Below are 19,109 nucleotides of genomic sequence, written 5' to 3' on the forward strand. Positions count from 1 at the left end.
TGGGTTTTCCCAGCAGATATTCTCAGCTATCACATACTAAGATGAGTACACTTAGTACACAACTGTCCATGATATGAACAGAAACAATATTTTCCTTTTTGCTCACCAGAATTTGAGTCAGCTGTTGTGTTAGGAGGCCAACACCAGCTCAGACAATTCTTACAATGAATCAACTACTGTGTTAAAACAGGAGCTGTAAATAACAAGCTCCCATTCAGAACCAAATGTTTACCTGCAGCCTAAATTATAGCCCACATTGTCTTTTTGTCTGTAAGTGGTCATAATGTTTTGGTCCATTAGTGTACACTTTGATTCTCTGGCACAACAATGTTGTAAAGCAAATTATGTGAAATGAGTTAATAGTTACTAAATTAATTCTACTCTTAATTCTTTCACAGCATTTTGAGACTGAGACACAGGACCTGGCAGGATTGGAGTGGTCACCCAATGGCTGTGTTCTGGCAGTGTGGGACAGTTGTCTGGAGGTTAGTTTAGTTATGTTACATAGTCAGTATTCAACTACTGAGTATAATAAGAACTGTCACCATGTAAGGGGCATCTAGTTTAGAACGGTCTGGTGAGAGTTTTAAAACATTTATAAACATGCATACCATATAAGATAAGATTTAGATTTCCTGAGTAAAGGCTGAATTTAAAAAAGTACATGATTATGATGTGATATGAAACTGATATGTAGTGCATTACATACTGCAGGTCGTAATAGATTAAATTTACAGTTAAAAAGCTACTATGTTCCACAATGAAAGCTGCTACTATAAGAAACAGCAAAAGGCCAATATTGTACTTTTGTGTGTGTCCGTATTCTCTCCTCAGTACAAGGTGTTGCTGTATTCTTTGGACGGCCGGTTATTATCAACCTACAGTGCCTATGAGTGGTCGTTGGGTATCAAGTCTGTGACCTGGAGCCCCAGCAGCCAGTTCCTGGCTATTGGCAGCTATGATGAAAAAGTATGCACTGTGTGTGTGTGTGTGTGTGTATGCATATATGTGTATATATCAGCAAGGATAATGTTAATACACTTTCACACTTTACCAGGTTCGCATTCTCAATCACATCACATGGAAGAAAATTGCACAGTTTGAGCACCCTGCAACTATTGACAACACAAAAGCAGTAAGTATTACTTCATGATGAAACTTTGTACTGATCCCTAAGGGCAATTATTGAAAGCTTTCCTTGGCTGTGGTGAGATTCAAACCCACATCTCTGATGAGATTGGAGTATTAATCCAGAATTTTACAGCCCTCAGCCACTCTACCACATTTCACAGTCTGTTTACTGTTGGGTGTGTTTTTAGACAATGTTTAAGGAAGTGGAGAAAAGACCAGCTGTTGGCAGTGATGAAATGTCTCTACTCAATATCTCAGTTGGCACCACCCTCTTCAACACTCAAAGCAAATGTAAGCCTGCAGTACACATTTGAAAGTAGTATCTGAAAGTGCTAAGTAACCAACATTTCTAATCACAAATTGTTGTTTCCTCACACAGATGAGATCTACCCTCTGCCAGTCCAAATTCCTGTGGTCAAACCAGACCCAGACCGAGCGAATCCCAAGATTGGTATCTCTGTTTTGGCATTTAGCTCAGACAGTCGCTATCTAGCCACCAAAAATGGTAAGACAGTTATTTTATGTAATTATATTTATCAACATTATTTTAGCTACAGTCTGAATCTTTCTTTCTCTCACTTAAGACAACATGGCCAGTGCTGTCTGGGTGTGGGACATGCAGAAGATGAGCCTGGAGGCTGTGCTAGAGCAGACTTCAGGGGTACGCTGCTTTCAGTGGGACCCCCGACGCCCCCGGCTGGCACTGTGTACAGGCAACAGCAAACTCTATCTCTGGTCTCCAGGGGGCTGTGTCTCTGTTCAAGTCCCCACTGAAGGTAACACTGCTTGGGCACTAAGAATTGTAACCGTCAAATAGCTACAATATGCAGCTCATTTTGCACAGACGTTCCCATCATTGTTTATTTAGGCTGCTCATGGCATTATCTGCAGGATGGCAGCCCCTTAAAGACTCATTAGACACTAAGTTAGACACTTCATTGGTAATTAAGTGCTTTTTTCTTTCTTATTCCCTTCATTCTAAAGTGATCCTTCTTGTGCAAGGCAAAGACTGGCCCGTTTATTCAAGCTTAATTTTTATGTGGCTACTAAATAATCAAACATTTATGCAAGAGTAAATCTTCCAAAACCATTGCATCAAATCAGCAATACACAAAATGGAACTTAATTGAATGAGCCTACACTTCTCAGGGCAAGTCACCGTAGACTGTAGAATATGTCTTAACACTTAGGGGTTTGTCTCATTGTGTAATCTGATTTAATCAGAGATTTAAGGCTCTGTGGGGCCAACCATCTGTTGCAGGTCTCTCTTTTCTTCTGTGCACTGACTCTGGCTCAACATTTTAAGTCAATGTCATAAAGAAGAATCCATTTGTAAATTGAACCAATCTGTCCAGTTATACACTTTGTTGCTCCTTACAGTTGTTTTAAATATTTTCTATGATTGTTGCTTATTGTCTAGTTTCAGAGAAACAACTCTTACGTTACTGTACTTTTGTTTTTGGGGTCACTTTAAGATGGAATTCAACCTTTTTTTGCTCACCTTAAATGTCTCTGTGTGTAGACTGTCATCTCCTCTTTCTGTCCTCCCAGGTGGGTTTCAAGTCCAGTCCCTTAACTGGCACTGCAGTGGAGACTCTCTGGTCCTGCTTGGAAAAGAGCAGCTGTGTTTGTGCTACATGGACTCTGACTAAGACAAGTAAAACGTCTCAAGAATAACACAGTTATAGTTCTGCCTTATTTAGCCATAAGTACTTGTGCTAATGTCAGGGCCAATGGGAACACTCCTGTAAATGCCAGCCCCTATATATTAGACTGTAGCTCTTCACCAAGGGTTTAAAGCATCGTTCAGGTTTACTGGGATGTGGAAACCCTGACGTGACATTCCACTTGAAAGACTCCTTTTGATGTGAAGCACTAGCAAAGAATGTACAACTTTACAAAGTTTTAGATTTTTACTGTAGACTTAGTATTACTTTTTATATGTGTGTTGCAATGAAATTGTATAATATATTAATAAATTTTGTTTAAATATTACTTCTTAAGGTGATGTATTAAATCTGTGGAGCCACCTTTAATTTTTCTACACCCTGTGTTTCATACAGCTGTTACAGAAAACACTTAAAAAAAAAATACATGTGCAAGTATTCGGAGTGTTTGTATTTGATAGATGAACAAACACAGGCAGGTTGTTAGATAATGTAATTGTAAAGTAGTTCTTCATGACATACATTTCATTATCTTTAACCTGCAAATAGTGCATCATTACTAGTTGTTACCTGCTCTGACCAAAAGACAATAAATTGAGAGGCAGTGCTTACCTGATGAATTAGGACCATATCAGGACCCCCTCTGTCTGTATGGTAGCTGACTTGAAGTTAACTTCAAGTCACTCAAATGTATTCCTTGACCGTGTGAATGAAATTTACATATTCAACAACCAGGGCTGCAATCATGACAAAAACATGTAGGCATTTATTATCCATTGTAGATAGAGTGCTAGATCCAAACATATCTGTAGTAAGTTAATCTCCCTAAATAAAATGCTCCAGAACTGGCAATGAAATATTAACTTTCTAACATCAGAACTAAAGTTAAATTAAGCAATCGTTATTTACAAAATCACTTAGGATATTAAAAAAAACAATCTGTCATGCAAACTCAACGTGCAGGGACCATGCACAAGTAGAACAGAGGGATACAGTTTGTTGGCATTATTGAGCATGGAAGTATGGTCTCCAATGTTTTGGTTTGACAATGACAGATGCTGTTTAGGAAAGGAATCGTATTGACAATATAATGTACATACATTTAAGCTTTATCTTAGTGTATTTCAGTTTGTAATCCATCTGCTGTCCCCACTGTAGCATTTAACACAGTGAAGTGTAAATGTACTGTCATCCCTACACGTTGCAGAACATTTAAGGCATTATACAAACACACATTAAGCTCTGAAAGTGGCTCAGCAGCTCCCTTCTCTAGACAAAGACACATGTCATTAAATAAATCTTAAAGCCCAGTTGTTGTGTCATTATGCTGAAATATTTGATTTTCCACAAAGTAACAAAGCTCAGCTGTTAAGCACAGCAGTGCTATCCTCTTACCCCAAATTCCATATTGTAGCATTTATTACAATAATCATGTGACATAACTTTAAAACTGAATCCATCCTCAGTTGCTCAGTTCTAAATATCTGTGTCTCTGATCTAAATAATGCAATCATTTCAAACCATATCATGTAGCAAATATGCACCATATTCCTGGCTAATGACACGGTCATTTGTCATTCTGTTGTTAAGCAAGAAGCGTAAGACTACAAGAAGCTCAGTCTAAAGCAACTGTCGGGTCCTTTATCTCCTAGCTTTGTCACATGGGCACACGCTCCCAAAGGCCTTTGTGGATGGAAGATCTGTGCAGCGACTGGTGGCACAAAAATAAAAGAAATGAGCAGACAGTCCATGCAGTACTGCACATCATTTACCTGACCACTTGTCTGTGATGTCAATTAAAGGAGGTGTAGAAATCTCTTGAGCTCAACACACACAGACAGGTTGCACATTACACTGTAGCTTCCTTCAGACAGTGGAGTGTAACACAGACACATGGGTTTGAGGGAACTGTTTAGAAGCCGATCTTGCCACGTGTAATGGAATAGCCCAACTTGGCTTCATTGTTGATGAAGGACATGATGCCCAGGTAGGTCTCAATGAGCAGGGGTCTTTCCAGGATCAGGACACCGTTAGCCCGCCCAGGGATGGGATTCTCCTTATGGGCTTTCTTAACTGCCTGCACCAGCTGGGTTCTGAAGTTATCCAACTTGGGAAACACAGGAAAAACAATATGAAACCAGAACATGTGCCGACATAGTATATAATTTGACTGTGCGTTCAATTAGAATTCTAGACTGAGGATGCCTGGAGGAGGCTCTCAAATGAGTAATAGATAGAATAATGGATACAATTGAGACCTGACAGACAAAATTATTGCATGCAGCAATGCTAGCAGCTCTGAATGAGAAAATATCCTCAGAAAAACTGCCCCTGCTCCTGCCTTGCCAATAAGAAATAAACACAAAGCTTTGAAAATAACCATTCATACACAAAGTCATGACTGTAACAGTCTATTTCTCAAGTCTTGAGACACCTTGTGATTTCTGGAACTATTACAGAACACATATCTGTGCATTGCATGATTCTGTTGATGACTTTAAAACCTAAAATAATTCATTTGGAGGAATAAGTCAAAATGCATTTTAGGCTTATTTAGTTAAAGGGATTATACCTGGCAGAGAGAGGCCACTTTCTCATCAGCATGGGCCATGGTGTGCTCCGTGAAGGTGGCGTAGGGCATGTCTGTGGACCAGGGGTTCCAGCGGTTTAGGAAGGAAGCCCGGGGACGTTTGTCCCACTGCACCCGAATCCCGTAGCCCTCTCTCCTGTAAGACAACACAACAGTGTAACATCTGAGGATCAGCCACTACTACCACCAAGAAGAACTACATTTTTATATTTAATCACTGACATACTTGTTGAGAGACTTGGGTGGGAACTCAAACTCGCCCACTGAGATGGTGTCTACAGCATTGAGAGAGATCCTGATGACTTGCTGACACAGCAGATTAATGAAATCGTACTTGCACACCAGCAGGGACCTGCACACAAAAACAGAAAACGGTCACACCAAATCAACACACAGTGCTCACAGTGTATTACCTATAACACTGACTCACCTATCAGTTATAAGCACAAGCCTCTCCTTCTCATTGTTCCAGTGGTCAACTCTGTAGAAGACACACACACACAACAGGTGCTTTAGAAATGAACCCTGCAGTGCACACATTAGCAGCTCTTCTTGTTTCTGGCTGATGATAAACAGTCACATGTTGGTGGGATACTTACTCTGCTAACAGCCAGACGCTGAGCACCTCTCCATCCTCAGATGGAAGTGCCACAGTCCTGATGTCGCTCACAGCCTGCTCAATGGTACCTGGCTGAGATCAGCATCACACATCTGTCAGTCATCAGCACCATGTCAGAGAGGACAGCTGTTCATTGTGGACCATGGTCGCGCTTACTCACAAGTACATTTAAGAGCATGAGAGCAGGAGATGCACATGTGTACTAACTAAAACACACAGGCCTGTGCGCTGTTGATGAAACATCTTACCCTGAACACGAAGAAGTCCTTTACTTTCGCCTGCATCGTGGGGTTGTGGACATGAAAAGGCTTCAGGGTTTGTAACGGGGGGCAGCAGGCCACGGCGGCACCGTGTCCGAGGCTTCGTCCGGCCTCCGGGGGCGTAAAGGCAACCTCGACCCCCTCCTCGGTTTCTGCAGGGTGGAGGACCGCAGCACCCGGACTCTCCGGATCCATCGTGTCGTTGAGCTGAAGCATCACTGAACAAAAGCAGTTCGACGAGCTTTCCGATGTGAGCTAGCTGTTAGATTAAAACCTGCTCACCCGTGGATGCACACTCACCCATTGCGCACGAATGTTTTGATTGGGAAGGCAACGAGGAAGTGGGTCCTTCTTGCTCCACTTCCCCCTTCAGATTTCCTTCCTCTTAAAGGGACACTGTGTCTTTAACTTCGCCAACACCACAAACAGGTGTTTGGAGAGGATGCGCGCACTTACATTTACAATCTCAGTGTTAACCTGTGCATGCGCATCGTGTTAACCTGTTGATAATAATAATAATAATAATAATAATAATGAAAACAAACTATTACAAACTATAACAAATTATTAGTATTATTATTATTATTCAAACTAATTATCGGGTTAAGTTACCGAATATTAAAGGAAGACCATAAAGTAAATAGACTATTGTCATTTGGTGAGACCAAATATTAAAACGGTCTTAGAATATTTGATTCATAAGTCAGGGACAACATGGAGCCCGCTGATATTAACAGGCAATTCACTACACGCATTACATCTTAAAGCCAAATAGTTTGTGTCTGTGGTCCTGGGCAGAGGGCATGACAAACCATAAAACTTAATCTCCAGGATTGCGATGGGCTGGCGACCTGTCCAGTATGTACCTCACCTCTCGTCCAGTCCATTGACAGCTGAGACTGGCTCCACCCCCCCCCCCCCCCCCCCCCCCCCCGACTCAATACAGGACAAAGGTTAGGGAAATGGGTGGATGAGTGAAACCTACAGAAATGTTTTAATGAGGCTACCCTACATCATCATAGCACTTCAACTCAACTCTACTGTAATATAATATAACATAACAGCACCCTCTAGTTGGAGTTTAAGGCAACCTACACCACTGTTTAGGAGGTTGTGCTGCAGGACTGTGAATTGATCTTATTTAATAACCAGTGTTGGGACATAACGGATTACATGTACCGACGTTACATAGTTAGAATACAGCTACATTGTTGAGATCAGTGGATTACATGACAGTAGTTTCACATATTTATTCACTCTGCCAGATAAAACAAGTCACATAAAAATCATTGTCTTCGTTGCAACATATAGATCATGTTTACAGCAGCTGTCTGTCTTTCTCCAAGTGCCCGAGTTGTTATCTCTGCCTTAATTTCATTCTTGTCTGTGATATTTAACAAATTATAATCCAAACAGCCCACTTATGATCACACTTTTAAAGGGTCAATACACCTCAGAAACAACATTTTCCACCTGCCAAAAAGTGCCTGAGCGGTTATTTCTGCCTTAAAATGGCTTGAATGCATTCTTGTCTATTATTTGACAGATTATCATCCAACCAGCCCCCACAGCAAATATTTAAAGATCTAAAATGATCTAATATTGCCTTTACCTTCAGTATCACTTTTTTAACATAGAGCAGCTACAATCTGAGTGGGAAGTTTCCTCACATGAGCTATTTCTGTCAGGTGCTTCACACCTTTTTAGTTGACAAGATAAGAACATTAACTTCATTCTTCTTTAGCCTGTGTTTTTAAAGCATTTCATGTTGTGAGATTAAGTTCAGACACAGATGTCCTTGTGTAAAATTCACAGGTAAATTCAGAATTCACTGTTCTAAAAATGCTGACAAGTCGTCCTGGTTCAGATGCAGCAAAACACCCAAACCATGATTCTACCATCACCATGTTTAACAGATGGTGGTGGTCTTTCTTTCTCATTGTTATTTCAGATCTCATCCGTCCACAAAGAACTGTCTTTCTTCTTGAAGCTCTGTCATGCACACCATAGATGTTCAGTGTTCTCCTGAGAGTGGATCCATCGACTTTAACAGTAGCCAGTGTGAGAGACACCTTTCGCTTTCGAGTGATCTTCAATGGACATGAATTTCCTCCACTTGTACACAGTCTGTGGATTTATGGAGTCCAAACTCTTTAGAGATGATTGTGTAACCTTTTTTCATCCTAATGAGCAGCAACAACTAATGTCCTTGCAAATCCTTTGATTATGCTATTACAGACTTCCACAAACACATGTATGATGTTAATACATCACTCACTGCCCCCTTCCATTGATGAAAAACACCTCTGAACAGATGGATTCTAATTTGGCCTTCAAATAAACTGCTAATCATTGAAGTGCATCCTGTTCCCACATATATATTGGTGAAATATTTCTGTTGGCTCTCTTTTTCTACCTTCAGGACTTGTGTGAAAACTGGCTGAAGTTTTGGATCATATGCGGAAATATAGAAAATTCTAAGGGGTTCACAAAACTTCAAGCAGCAATGTGTAACAATCAGCTGGGGCTATCAGATGTGTTCTTTCTATTACTATTTCATATTTTTCTGAATAAAAACACACACCAACCTTGCAAACATATTTTAGGATGAGTCCCAGAAATAAACACCACATTGCATATTTACACTTCTCTTCTCCCCATAAACCAACATTAAACAAGACTAATTCATTATGCAAACACCCTGAGTGTCATGAGTCCACGACCAGTCTTTCTGCTGTATTGACAATTTATCCTCCGAGAAACAAACGAAGACGAATTAAGACACATATTTAGGAAAATATAAAGAAAAACCATCTCACCGGGTCCAGATGATCCGTGGAGCTGAGACGCTGTGATCCAGTGCGTCTTCAGTGAAACGCTCCTCTCCAGACGGCACGTCCAGCCCGACCTCTTTCACTTTAACAAACGTAACGTTTCAATCCGTATATTTTTACCACTATTTTCTGATTAAATACATCCAATCAAAGCATTTTTCACCGGCTCTCAGCTGCGGCTCTCCGCTGGCGCCGCCACATTCAAAGCTTTTCCTGTCACCGTCCTCCTCCCTCCTTCCACTTCCTGCAACCATCTGACGCCTCAGGCTGGGCGGGGACAGGGTTCCTCAGATCATCCCTCCATTAACCAGTTTTTGTTCACAGTGGATCAGTTCACACATAAATCAATACACCAATATCCAACCGTTATATTCTGTAAGTTATGTGCATTGTCTTTATGATGACACTCAGATGGTCACAGACGAGTTCACACACTAACACATTACTAGTGACAGGTCAGGTCTGAGGCAAAACATTTAAAAACTTAGACTCTTCATTGAATGTTCTGTTACTGCACTTACTGATTAGTCAGTGGAGAACTTTACTTTAAATGATTTTGATGTTTCTTCATAGATTGTCATTGATCAATTTTACTCAATATTTATTGAGGAGGGAAAAGGAGAACATGCCCTTTGTTAGTCACCTGTTATTGTCCCGGTCCTTGTCTTTATGATGGTGTGCACGTGAACTCCCATGGACTCCAAAACAGAGTGAATTATTCATTTATCTCACCACAAGCTGACAGTTTGGGTTTATTCTCATAGTGCCCCCATAAATGTTCAGTGCAGTTGAGGTCACTACTAGAAGGTCATATGTTGAGTTTTTGAGTGAATTGCTTTCCTAACTCAAAGCTTAAGGTTTTGATCTTGAGAATTTTATTCTGCCTGTTTTTTGTACTTACTACTTAATTTATCAGGTTGAAACTCAGGTTTCACAAAGTGTTTCTTTCCTCTTTGACATTTAAAGGGTAAATACATCTCATAAACTACATTCTCTATCTGCATCAAGTGATTAAGGCCTCTACAGTGTCTGAGTTGTTACTTCTGCCTCAACATTAATTGAATTAATTCTTATTTATGATATGTAACAGATTATAATCCAACCTGCCCATTTACATCTGTCAACACACCTTTAAATTGTCAATTCACCTCAGAAACTACATTTACCTGGCAAAAGTGATTAAGGCCTCTACAGAGTGCCTGAGTGTTTATTACTGTCTCAAAATTAGTTGAAGTCATGTTTGTGATATTTAACACATTGTCATCTACCTGTTAACACACCTTTGAAGATTAGGAAAATGTAGTTGAGTTCACACACTAAAGAATTATTAGTGACAGGTCAGGTACACATTTAAACACTTAGACTCTTTATTAAATGTTCTGTTGCTGCACTTACTGATTAGTCAGTGGAGAACTTTATTTTATATGATTTTGATATTCATAGGTTGTCATTGATCATTTTACAGGAGAGGAGAACATGCCCTTTGTTAGTCACCTGTTATTGCCCCGGTCCTTGATGGTGTGCACGTTAACTCCCATGGACTCCAAAACAGAGTCATTATTCATTTATCTCACCACAATCTGACAGTTTGCTTTTTTATTATCATGGTGCCCCCATAAATGTTCAGTGCTACTAGAAGGTCATATGTTGACAGCGGTTTTTTTATGTGGAGAGACACTGACTTGCTTTCCTAACTCAAAGCCTAGGTTTGGTTATTGAGACTTTTATTCTGACTGTTTGCCCTTGCTGCTCAAAATAATTTGGATGTCCATCACAACGTTACATATATTAAACTTCAAGTAAATCTAACCTTTTGTGAAAAAGTCGTTGTTGTTGTAGTAGACATGTTTTCTGTGTTTTGTTTTTTTTAACACAAGTCAAAGTCTCAGATATTATCTCCTTTCTGTGATTGATAGAACTGATAGAACAGTTTGGTTGATTAATGATTAATCTGACACTCCTTGGCTTAAAGGAGTCTGGCAGTTATAGCCAGGACACGGGCACACAGACCACAATAATCAGCCGCACAGCCTTTGATAATGGAGATGACAATGAAGTGTTTGTCATTGTTGTTGCTAACCTGCTGTTTCTCTACTGGCCAGCTTCAACCAGAGTCTGATAATGAGGTTATTCAAACTTTGAGTCAAGCTGCATCCCAGCAGAGGAAACAACCTAATGCCTCGTGCCAGCTGCAAACACATCCTGAAGACATCCAGGCTGTGCTGAGAGAGATGAGCGCTTCCCTGGCTGTACTGAAGGTGGAGATGAGGTACTTGAAGGAAGAGAATCAAGGTACAGTAACACATTTGTAAAGCTCTGAAGCATTGGGATGTTCACAAAGAAAATGTCTGACTGTTGTGTTGTTTGTTTTCTTCAGCACAAGCAGTAAAGTTAAGAGAACAAAGCAGCACTTTGGAGGCACAAAAGGCTGATTTGGACAAACTCACCAAACAGGCTCAGAGTGAGTGAAACATTGACAGATATATATATTCAAATCAAATATTAGAGACAATTCATTCTTTGTATTTATTACAACCAATCCACAGAAAATAAGTGATCATCAATAATATTTCAAACTGGATTATTTCACATTCATTTCAGCGCATGCAGGAGAGCTCGTCATCATTAAAGCCCAGACAAACAGCACAGAAAGCCAGGTGGAGGATCTGAAGCGAGAAGGAAGAGGTTTGAGAAAAAGGCTCATTGTTGCCACGCTCACATCACTGTCACATGAATCATGTTTATGTTTCTGTCTCTCTCAGCCAAACAAGTGGCCTTCTCAGCGTCCCTCTTAGCTTCTGGTTCAGCAACCCTTGGACCATATAACACACACACCCAACTGATCTTCAGAAATGTACTTACAAATATCGGAAATGCCTACAAGCCAGATACAGGTACTCAAATTCACAATTTAAGATAACCAGTGTGTTAATTTGCAGCACGTCCTCATGGGGAAATGACAGTGAGGTTTGTATTTTAAGGCAACAGAGACAGCTGGCACTCTCCTGCTGTTTGTTAAAGGTAGAGTAGGAGATTTCATACTGATGCACATTTTGTTAAATTAGTGTAACTTCTCTTTACAATCCGATAGCAACCAATTAGTTCGGCAGTTTCACATTAAAACGTAGAATATTAATCATCTATGGAAGCTATAAAACGCTAAAAAACATCAGCCAATCCTCTGGGTGGACCCTGTGCGGAGTATTGGCTGGTTGTCACTCTCTTCCTGCTCTGCGCGCACCAGAGAGGTACGTGCATGATGGCCGAAGTCACAGACCGCAGCTCGTCTTCAGGTAATGCGCGTCCATGTGATTGGGAGGCGTGGCTTCGGGGTGAGCTCCGAGAGAAAGGGGCGTGTGTTTACTTTTGAAATCTGGCTGACTCTCACTGAGTATTCAAAATCTCCTACCCTACCTTTAATGTCAGTATTTATTGTTGTCCTGCATTCTAGTCAACCTCATCCAACATGTGCTGATTATTATCAACATAACAGTGAATTTGTACAGTATGTGGACATGTAATGTCTGTGGTGACACAATCTGTCAAATCTCCTTTTCTAACAAACAACAAATGTCCCACAGGTTTGTTCATAGCACCAGTGAGAGGAGCGTACCACTTTGAGTTCTACATAGCTGCACATGGACATCCCAATCATGCTACAGGGGCTGTCTTGGTCAAGAATGGACAGCATTTCTTTATTGCGTATGAACACCAGCAAAACTCCTTTGTGAGTGCTGCTAATGGTATCACACTGCTGCTAGAGGTGGGCGACACTGTGTTTTTGCGTCAATGGATTAACACCAGAATGTTTGATAATGGAAACCGCCATACCACCTTCAGCGGTCACCTCCTTTTCACCATGTAGACGCTGAAGAGTGCTTCATCTGTCACCCTCACAGTCTGTTTCTTTACATGTTTAGATTTGTTTAATCTTCCTTAGAAATGTTATCATCACATTATGAGATGGAGATTCCCCATTAAATGCCAGATGTATTTACCTGTTAAACCATTTCTTTTGTTGTTGTTGTAAGTATCTAGGCTAACATGTTGACATATAGGGGGACCTCAGTTACAATCATGATATAGATGTATTATATTATTGTCATGTTCTCTTGGATTCTGTGAACTTTTTTATGTACCTTGTGAACAGGACACATTCTGATTGAAAATAAAATGTCTTCTTGTCAACAGAAAAGACTCGAGACTGTCACAACCTGGTGTTTATTTATGGTTTAGTTTTCCTTGTTTTGGGTTTTTAGTTTAATCTGTGTTTGGTTATTGTTATTTTTCCTGTAGTCCTGGTGTTTTGTTTCCCTGGGTTTGTGTTTAGTTGTCTAGCCTTGTCTTGTGTTTCCTGTTTTACTTTGGTAGTCCTGTCCTCCCTCTGTATTGTCTTGTGTTTTACTTCCTGTGTTTTCCCTCCTTGTTGATTACCTGCCCTGCCCCCCTGTGTGTCACCTGTGCCTCGTTGTCGTCCCTGGTCCCTTTGTATATAGTCTGTGTCTTCCCCTCTGTCTTTGCTAGTTCGTCCCGTCTGTTGTAGGGTTTGTTTCGTTCCATGTCTCATCCATGCCATGCCATGCCATGCCACGCCTAGATCCTCGCCTTCCATGCCATGTACTTCTGCCTGACCTCACCGTGCTCCAGATAGAAGCCTTGTTGATGCTTTGTTTTTGTTCTCGCCTTTTTTCGCCATGTGCCGGGTTTTCTTAGTTTTGCCACGCAAGTGTGATTTTTAGTTTTGTATTGTTTTGCCCTCCTGGCCTGTAAATAAAAGACTCTTTAACTTTGAACCGCTCTGCGTCCTGCACCTGTGTCTGCTCCTCTCACAAACGTTGACAGAGACTGGTGCCTACATACAAGAAAAACAGACATTTCAAGTAATCACCTTGGCTCTGGAAGAGTTGTGTAATGAAACATGAACTAAGAAACCTTCTGTGTGGGGATATATTCATCAGATTTGCAAATTCAAATCTAAAATAATATAAATGTGTTCATAAATCATTAATAATACCACTTCATACATACCTCAATTATATAATACCATCATTTTTATAGCCTTTCTCTAAACACTAACATGAAATTTTGCAAAGTTTCCCAGCTTAGGATAAATAAAGGATTTCTATTCTATTCTATTCTATTCTATTCTATTCTATGAGGATTGTTGCAATAAGATTTCACATATTTGCTCTATATCTATATCTATATATCATCTCTTTAAAAACTTTAGTAGAAAGACCCAAATTTCCTGAAATGACAATTAAAAGCAGCAACACTTCAGATTTAAAAAGTTGACACTCACATATTTTGCATGATAAGACGCCTTCTGGTTCCTAATAAAAAATATTAAACTTTGTTTATCTGATCATTTGACTTGACAAATACGTGGGGACGTCACATTTAAAAAGCACACAGGTTTTATTGCATATCAATTTCATGTATAAATTCTTCATAGCATTGGAAAGATTACATTTGGTATACATTGCTATTCTACAGAATTAACATCAGAGTCATATCTTCTCAATGAAATTTCTCTAAAGTACATCTGCAATAATCACAAGCATCAAAAGAACTGCAATTTCAGAATTGTTCAATATTATTCTACAATCCTTTATTGTTTTTCATTATGTCTTCTCCCACATGTCTTTTCTATGTCTTTCAGAACCACCTGCCCAAACATCTGTGAGGCAGTCAGAACTTGAAGTCAAACCTACTAACCTAACCACATGTACAATAAGTGCATCTACGGATTCATTATTTTTTTTTCTTGTCTTTTTTTTCCTCTTTTTTTTGATTTGATACACATTTCACAAATGGACATCATTATGACTGCTAAACACGTCATGCACAATAACCTTTTTTTTTGTTTGTTTTCAATAAACATAACAGAGGTGATATACAACTCAGATTTAAACAAAACAAGCACCATCCATTTAAACCCATATTTTCAATGATTTTTTTTTCTTCAGACAAAATGCACCATTTGTTTTTCATTCTTTAAAATACTATACAGTTAAAAAGAAACAATGTATATTTTTTACTTTCTCCTGTAATGGGGGCAAACAGCAACCATGTTCTATAATGTTGAAACATATTTCAGTGACCATCTGCCAGAATACTTTCTGAAGGTGGCAAAATGGAATTCTTCAATGCCATCAATTCCTTTGCTTTACACAGCGCGTACTTATTACAGTAGTCCATGACATGAATTACTACATACAGTCAGCCTAAAAACGTAGTGCCCCAAGTCTTTACATTTTGTAACCACAAGCTGGAAAACAATGTGTTTACCATGAATGGAATCTCATTCAGTAGAATCATAAAAAGACTTCTGTCTTTAGAAAAATGAGATGATGCAGCAGTCCCAGCATCACACTACCACCTGCTGTCGTGAAGAAAAAATTACAGTGCTTCTGTTATCCTTATCTCTCTATTGTTGAACAGAACCTGCCCAGCTACTGAAAGTCTGAAAGTGTATCTAATAGACCTAAGCCTGATCAATTTATGGCTTGGACCCATATGGTTTAAGTGCTAGTTTGAATATACAGCATCAGGCCTGGTTCTATAAAGCCTCAGAACGGCAGGACGAACAGTGATCAACAATGTTCTGTCCCCATCCTGCAGCCATCTACAGTAAAATACCCATGCCCTCCACGGCACACCTTGTAGACCACATGGAATGAGTCTGTTCTCAGAAGAAGAAGAGGGAATATAAAGTTAAGAAATGATCAAGCTTTTCTCTTTTCCCCACCCATGTGACATGTTTAGATGGGCCAACCAGCAGAATTATGATGTCCAATTAAAATGTTTTAACACTATCTGTGGCACAGCCCACTATTCTCTTTTAGGTTCATGAGTCCTGGCCTTTTCTTCGTGCATAATCTGTGATTATATCATGTTCATGTAAATGTGACGTTATACTACATGTACTGAGTGCCAAACAGAGGTTAAAGGGAGCTTGATGTTGCAGAATTTGAATCAATAGTGTGACTATGTAATGCCCTTTTATGACATTCATAGTGAAATCTGTCCACTCCCCTACCCCCTACCCCTCTCCCTCCCCCTCCTCCCCACCAAATAATAGTTGAACCAATTTGAACAAGACACATTCACCATACTGGGTAAAAATGGTTTGAATTGAAACAAGGAAACAAAATAAGACTAAACACTGCAGGACATTTCAATGCCAAATAGAATCTAAACCTAACTACAGCTATACTTCACTATAAATAAAAACAATTAATTTCATGAGTTCTTTCCATTTTGGCACACAAACCCACCAAAACCAGAGATTCTGAATCTCCTGCGATAGTTCCGATAGGCGATCATTCCTTCAGCAAAAAAAAGAGAGAGAGAGGGATAAAATGACTTCTTCATTTTCACTCCTCCAGTCATGACAAAACAACCAAAAAATAAATACATACACACACTTCTGAAATCAAATATATAAGCGCGTAGTAAGACAGAAAAAAAAATGCAAGCCCCTTGGAAATGAAATGATTGTCAGAGAACAAAACATTTTCTATGGGTTATTTGGCACATACCACTCTTGTTATGAACAACTAGGTTATTTTGTACATCATATGAGAATATCATACAATTTTGGTCCTTCTCTAAAATAATGATATTAACATTTCAGCACGGTGGTGCCTACAAAGAAACAATACTGTGGTATCTAAGAGGAAAGAAAGTAAATAAAATTAACAAATGATGATGAAATAAACAAGCAGAGAAAGACTTTCCTCATTTTTTTCTTCTTTTTTTTTTAAACATGATTTCAACAAGATCAAATTGAGTGACCAATTAAAATGGCTAGTGGCCCAGATAACTCATTAAAAATACATTTGAACATCATTCTCTGTGTAATCAATCATAAAATCAACAGTCTACTGGATCTGTCAATTCCTTAAGTAACATTTATTGTGGTGCTATTTTTGATTCTGCTGTTAAAACTGAAACAAGATCAGTGAATGAGTCACCCATGATTGGCAGAAAAAACCTGGAGTTAAAAACGTGCACACGCCCACTGTGTTCCTGGTGAAACAGTGCCACCTGGTGGACATGCAGTGCCAACGCAGTGCTGCAATGTTTGCAGTAAGAGGTGTACACAGACTTTAGAGACGTGTCAGTCATTAGTTGTCTTTAGGAGAGCCTTACACAGGGTCCCTGTGATGCTGCCATGAGCCGTGTGCACTTGGGGGAGGAGCAGAGTAATGCAGAGTTTCAATGCTTTTGAGAAGCATTCATCATGTCCTTCACATCAACAGGAGCTTAGCAGTGCTTTCTCTTTGACAGAGTCTTGCAACCTCACCTATAGGGACAATCTTCCCCTCTTCTCTCTCACACACACACACACACAGAGATACACACAGACACACACACATCCATACAAACTCATTCTTGAATATCTCATATCTTGAATGTATGTGACAATGAATTCCTCCCCAGTCTTCATGTCTTCCCATTGCTCATGTCCACTCAGTGTCTTGTTTCTATCCATGTGTGAAACTAATGTTTCTCCAACTCTTCCTCCCACCTTCTCTCTCTCTCTCTCTCTCTCTCTCTCGCCTAGATATGGTTGAGTGGGTGAAAGCTGCTCGTCTCAGACGGTCCACCTCCCATGCTCAGCCAAGCGTCCAGAGAGTTCTGGGAAGGAGCGTGCAAAGGGTTGTTCTCTGAGAGAGACAGCATCATTGCATAAGCCTGCAGAAAAAGAGAGGTGAATTTTAATTACACGAAAAGGAAATACTCAAAGATCAATGTTTGTACAGTATGTAGATCTTAGGCAATAAAGCTGTCCGACCACTTCAGTTTTTTTTTAGACATAACATTGTTGCTATATTTCTAGAGATGTAATTACATCTACAATATATATGAATGAGATGATGAGACTAACTAGAGAAGACACAACGTAACAGCAGTTTGTGTGCAGTATGTTAGTATATTAAGTAAGAAGAGGAAAGGACAGGAAAGGTCAGGGAATGTTTCATTACAGTTTGAGCTCCTGAAAATAGATTCGTTATCTCTGGATGTATTTTGCCCTTCCTCCTGTCTCTTGTCTTCCTCAGAATTAGAATAACAGGTCTTTCTTCCCTCTTTTAATGGTCTTCTGCAATCCAGCCACATACCTGGGTTTTAGCCTGCCTGTACAATGTCTCTTTCAATGCCTCAGACTCTAGCGAGGTGTTAAATATGTCTTTAACATCAAAGGGTTGCTCGTCACTGGCTGCTTTACGTAAACCATCCAGGCTCTTGGGAAAGCTGGGCAGACCCTCTAGGTCCAAAAGAGAGCCTTCCTCCTCTATACACCTGCACACCAAGGCATGGATGGAAGGCAGAAACAGGGCCAGAGGAAAGGTTAAGGATGGAAGATGGCAGGTAAATAAATCGAAATAAACAGAAATCAGACAGACGGAGAGTTAATGTCATTAAGGAGAGAAAGAGTAATGGAAGAAGTCAAGAAAAAGAATGTGAGGGGAAGAGAAGAGCAGAGCTTTGATTAATAAAGACAACAGAGCAGAGGGAGAGCAGGAGAAAAGCTGTAAAAAAGCTAAATGTCTGACTTTCATGAGCACCTGAATGCTTCCTCTCTATTTGTTTATTGTTGGTTAGTATTTGCAGTAGTTGAATTAATCAAAGTAAAAAGTAATGGGCAATATTTACAGTGTTTGTTTAGGGTAGATTCCAGCATTCATGAGCCCTGTTTAACTCAAGCTAACTTAATGAATACCTGCGAGTGTGTTCGTAGCTCATAGCTAATGGAGCCGTCTCTTCCTCTTCCTCATCCTCCTCATATACCCCTGTTGTAACAGGAGACGGGGACTCTGGAGCCTCATCATGGGACTTTTCAGTCAAGCTGCCTTCCTCTTCCTCCTCGTCATCTCCCTCCACTTCCTCCTCCTCCTCCTCCAGCCCCTGGAGCCCTAGCTTGGAGTTGGACAAACTGTGGCTTGGTGGGCGGTCCTCTTCAGGCTGGTCCGACCTGCAAAGGGATCAAAGGTCAAAGCA

The 19,109-nt window shown here is 40.0% G+C and overlaps 4 protein-coding genes across 11 annotated transcripts in view; 2 read left to right on the forward strand and 2 right to left on the reverse strand.

Annotated features, from left to right (window-relative positions):
- Positions 1–3,041, forward strand: part of wrap73 (WD repeat containing, antisense to TP73) — a 10,850-nt gene extending 7,809 nt beyond the window's left edge. Inside the window, exons 7-13 of the mRNA XM_028409263.1 lie at positions 399–485; positions 835–969; positions 1,058–1,135; positions 1,320–1,422; positions 1,511–1,636; positions 1,716–1,907; positions 2,683–3,041. Of these exons, the coding sequence (XP_028265064.1) occupies positions 399–485; positions 835–969; positions 1,058–1,135; positions 1,320–1,422; positions 1,511–1,636; positions 1,716–1,907; positions 2,683–2,783 (822 nt within the window). The 3' untranslated portion in view covers positions 2,784–3,041. The remainder of the gene's footprint in view (positions 1–398; positions 486–834; positions 970–1,057; positions 1,136–1,319; positions 1,423–1,510; positions 1,637–1,715; positions 1,908–2,682) is intronic.
- Positions 3,042–3,541: 500 nt separating this feature from the next.
- tprg1l (tumor protein p63 regulated 1-like) lies at positions 3,542–6,640 on the reverse strand. Its single transcript, XM_028410099.1, has 6 exons — positions 6,256–6,640; positions 5,988–6,079; positions 5,819–5,869; positions 5,615–5,740; positions 5,371–5,524; positions 3,542–4,905 (listed from the first exon to the last, which is right to left on the reverse strand). Exons 1-6 carry the CDS (start codon positions 6,481–6,483, stop codon positions 4,711–4,713), a joined length of 846 nt encoding a protein of 281 aa, XP_028265900.1. The 5' UTR covers positions 6,484–6,640; the 3' UTR covers positions 3,542–4,710.
- Positions 6,641–11,105: 4,465 nt separating this feature from the next.
- LOC114438897 (uncharacterized) lies at positions 11,106–13,160 on the forward strand. Its single transcript, XM_028410547.1, has 5 exons — positions 11,106–11,393; positions 11,479–11,562; positions 11,703–11,786; positions 11,864–11,995; positions 12,683–13,160. The coding sequence occupies exons 1-5, from the start codon at positions 11,141–11,143 to the stop codon at positions 12,964–12,966; spliced, it is 837 nt and encodes a 278-aa protein (XP_028266348.1). The 5' UTR covers positions 11,106–11,140; the 3' UTR covers positions 12,967–13,160.
- A 1,340-nt stretch (positions 13,161–14,500) lies between these two features.
- Positions 14,501–19,109, reverse strand: part of prdm16 (PR domain containing 16) — a 144,145-nt gene continuing 139,536 nt past the window's right edge. For all 8 annotated transcript variants that reach the window (XM_028409076.1, XM_028409077.1, XM_028409081.1 and 5 more), the window contains 2 exons: positions 18,832–19,083; positions 14,501–17,804 (listed from right to left, as the gene is read on the reverse strand). In XM_028409076.1, coding sequence (XP_028264877.1) covers positions 17,792–17,804; positions 18,832–19,083 — 265 coding nt within the window. In that variant the 3' untranslated portion in view covers positions 14,501–17,791. The remainder of the gene's footprint in view (positions 17,805–18,831; positions 19,084–19,109) is intronic.

Source organism: Parambassis ranga, chromosome 7 (assembly GCF_900634625.1).
Source record: "Parambassis ranga chromosome 7, fParRan2.1, whole genome shotgun sequence".
Lineage (NCBI taxonomy): Eukaryota > Metazoa > Chordata > Actinopteri > Ambassidae > Parambassis > Parambassis ranga.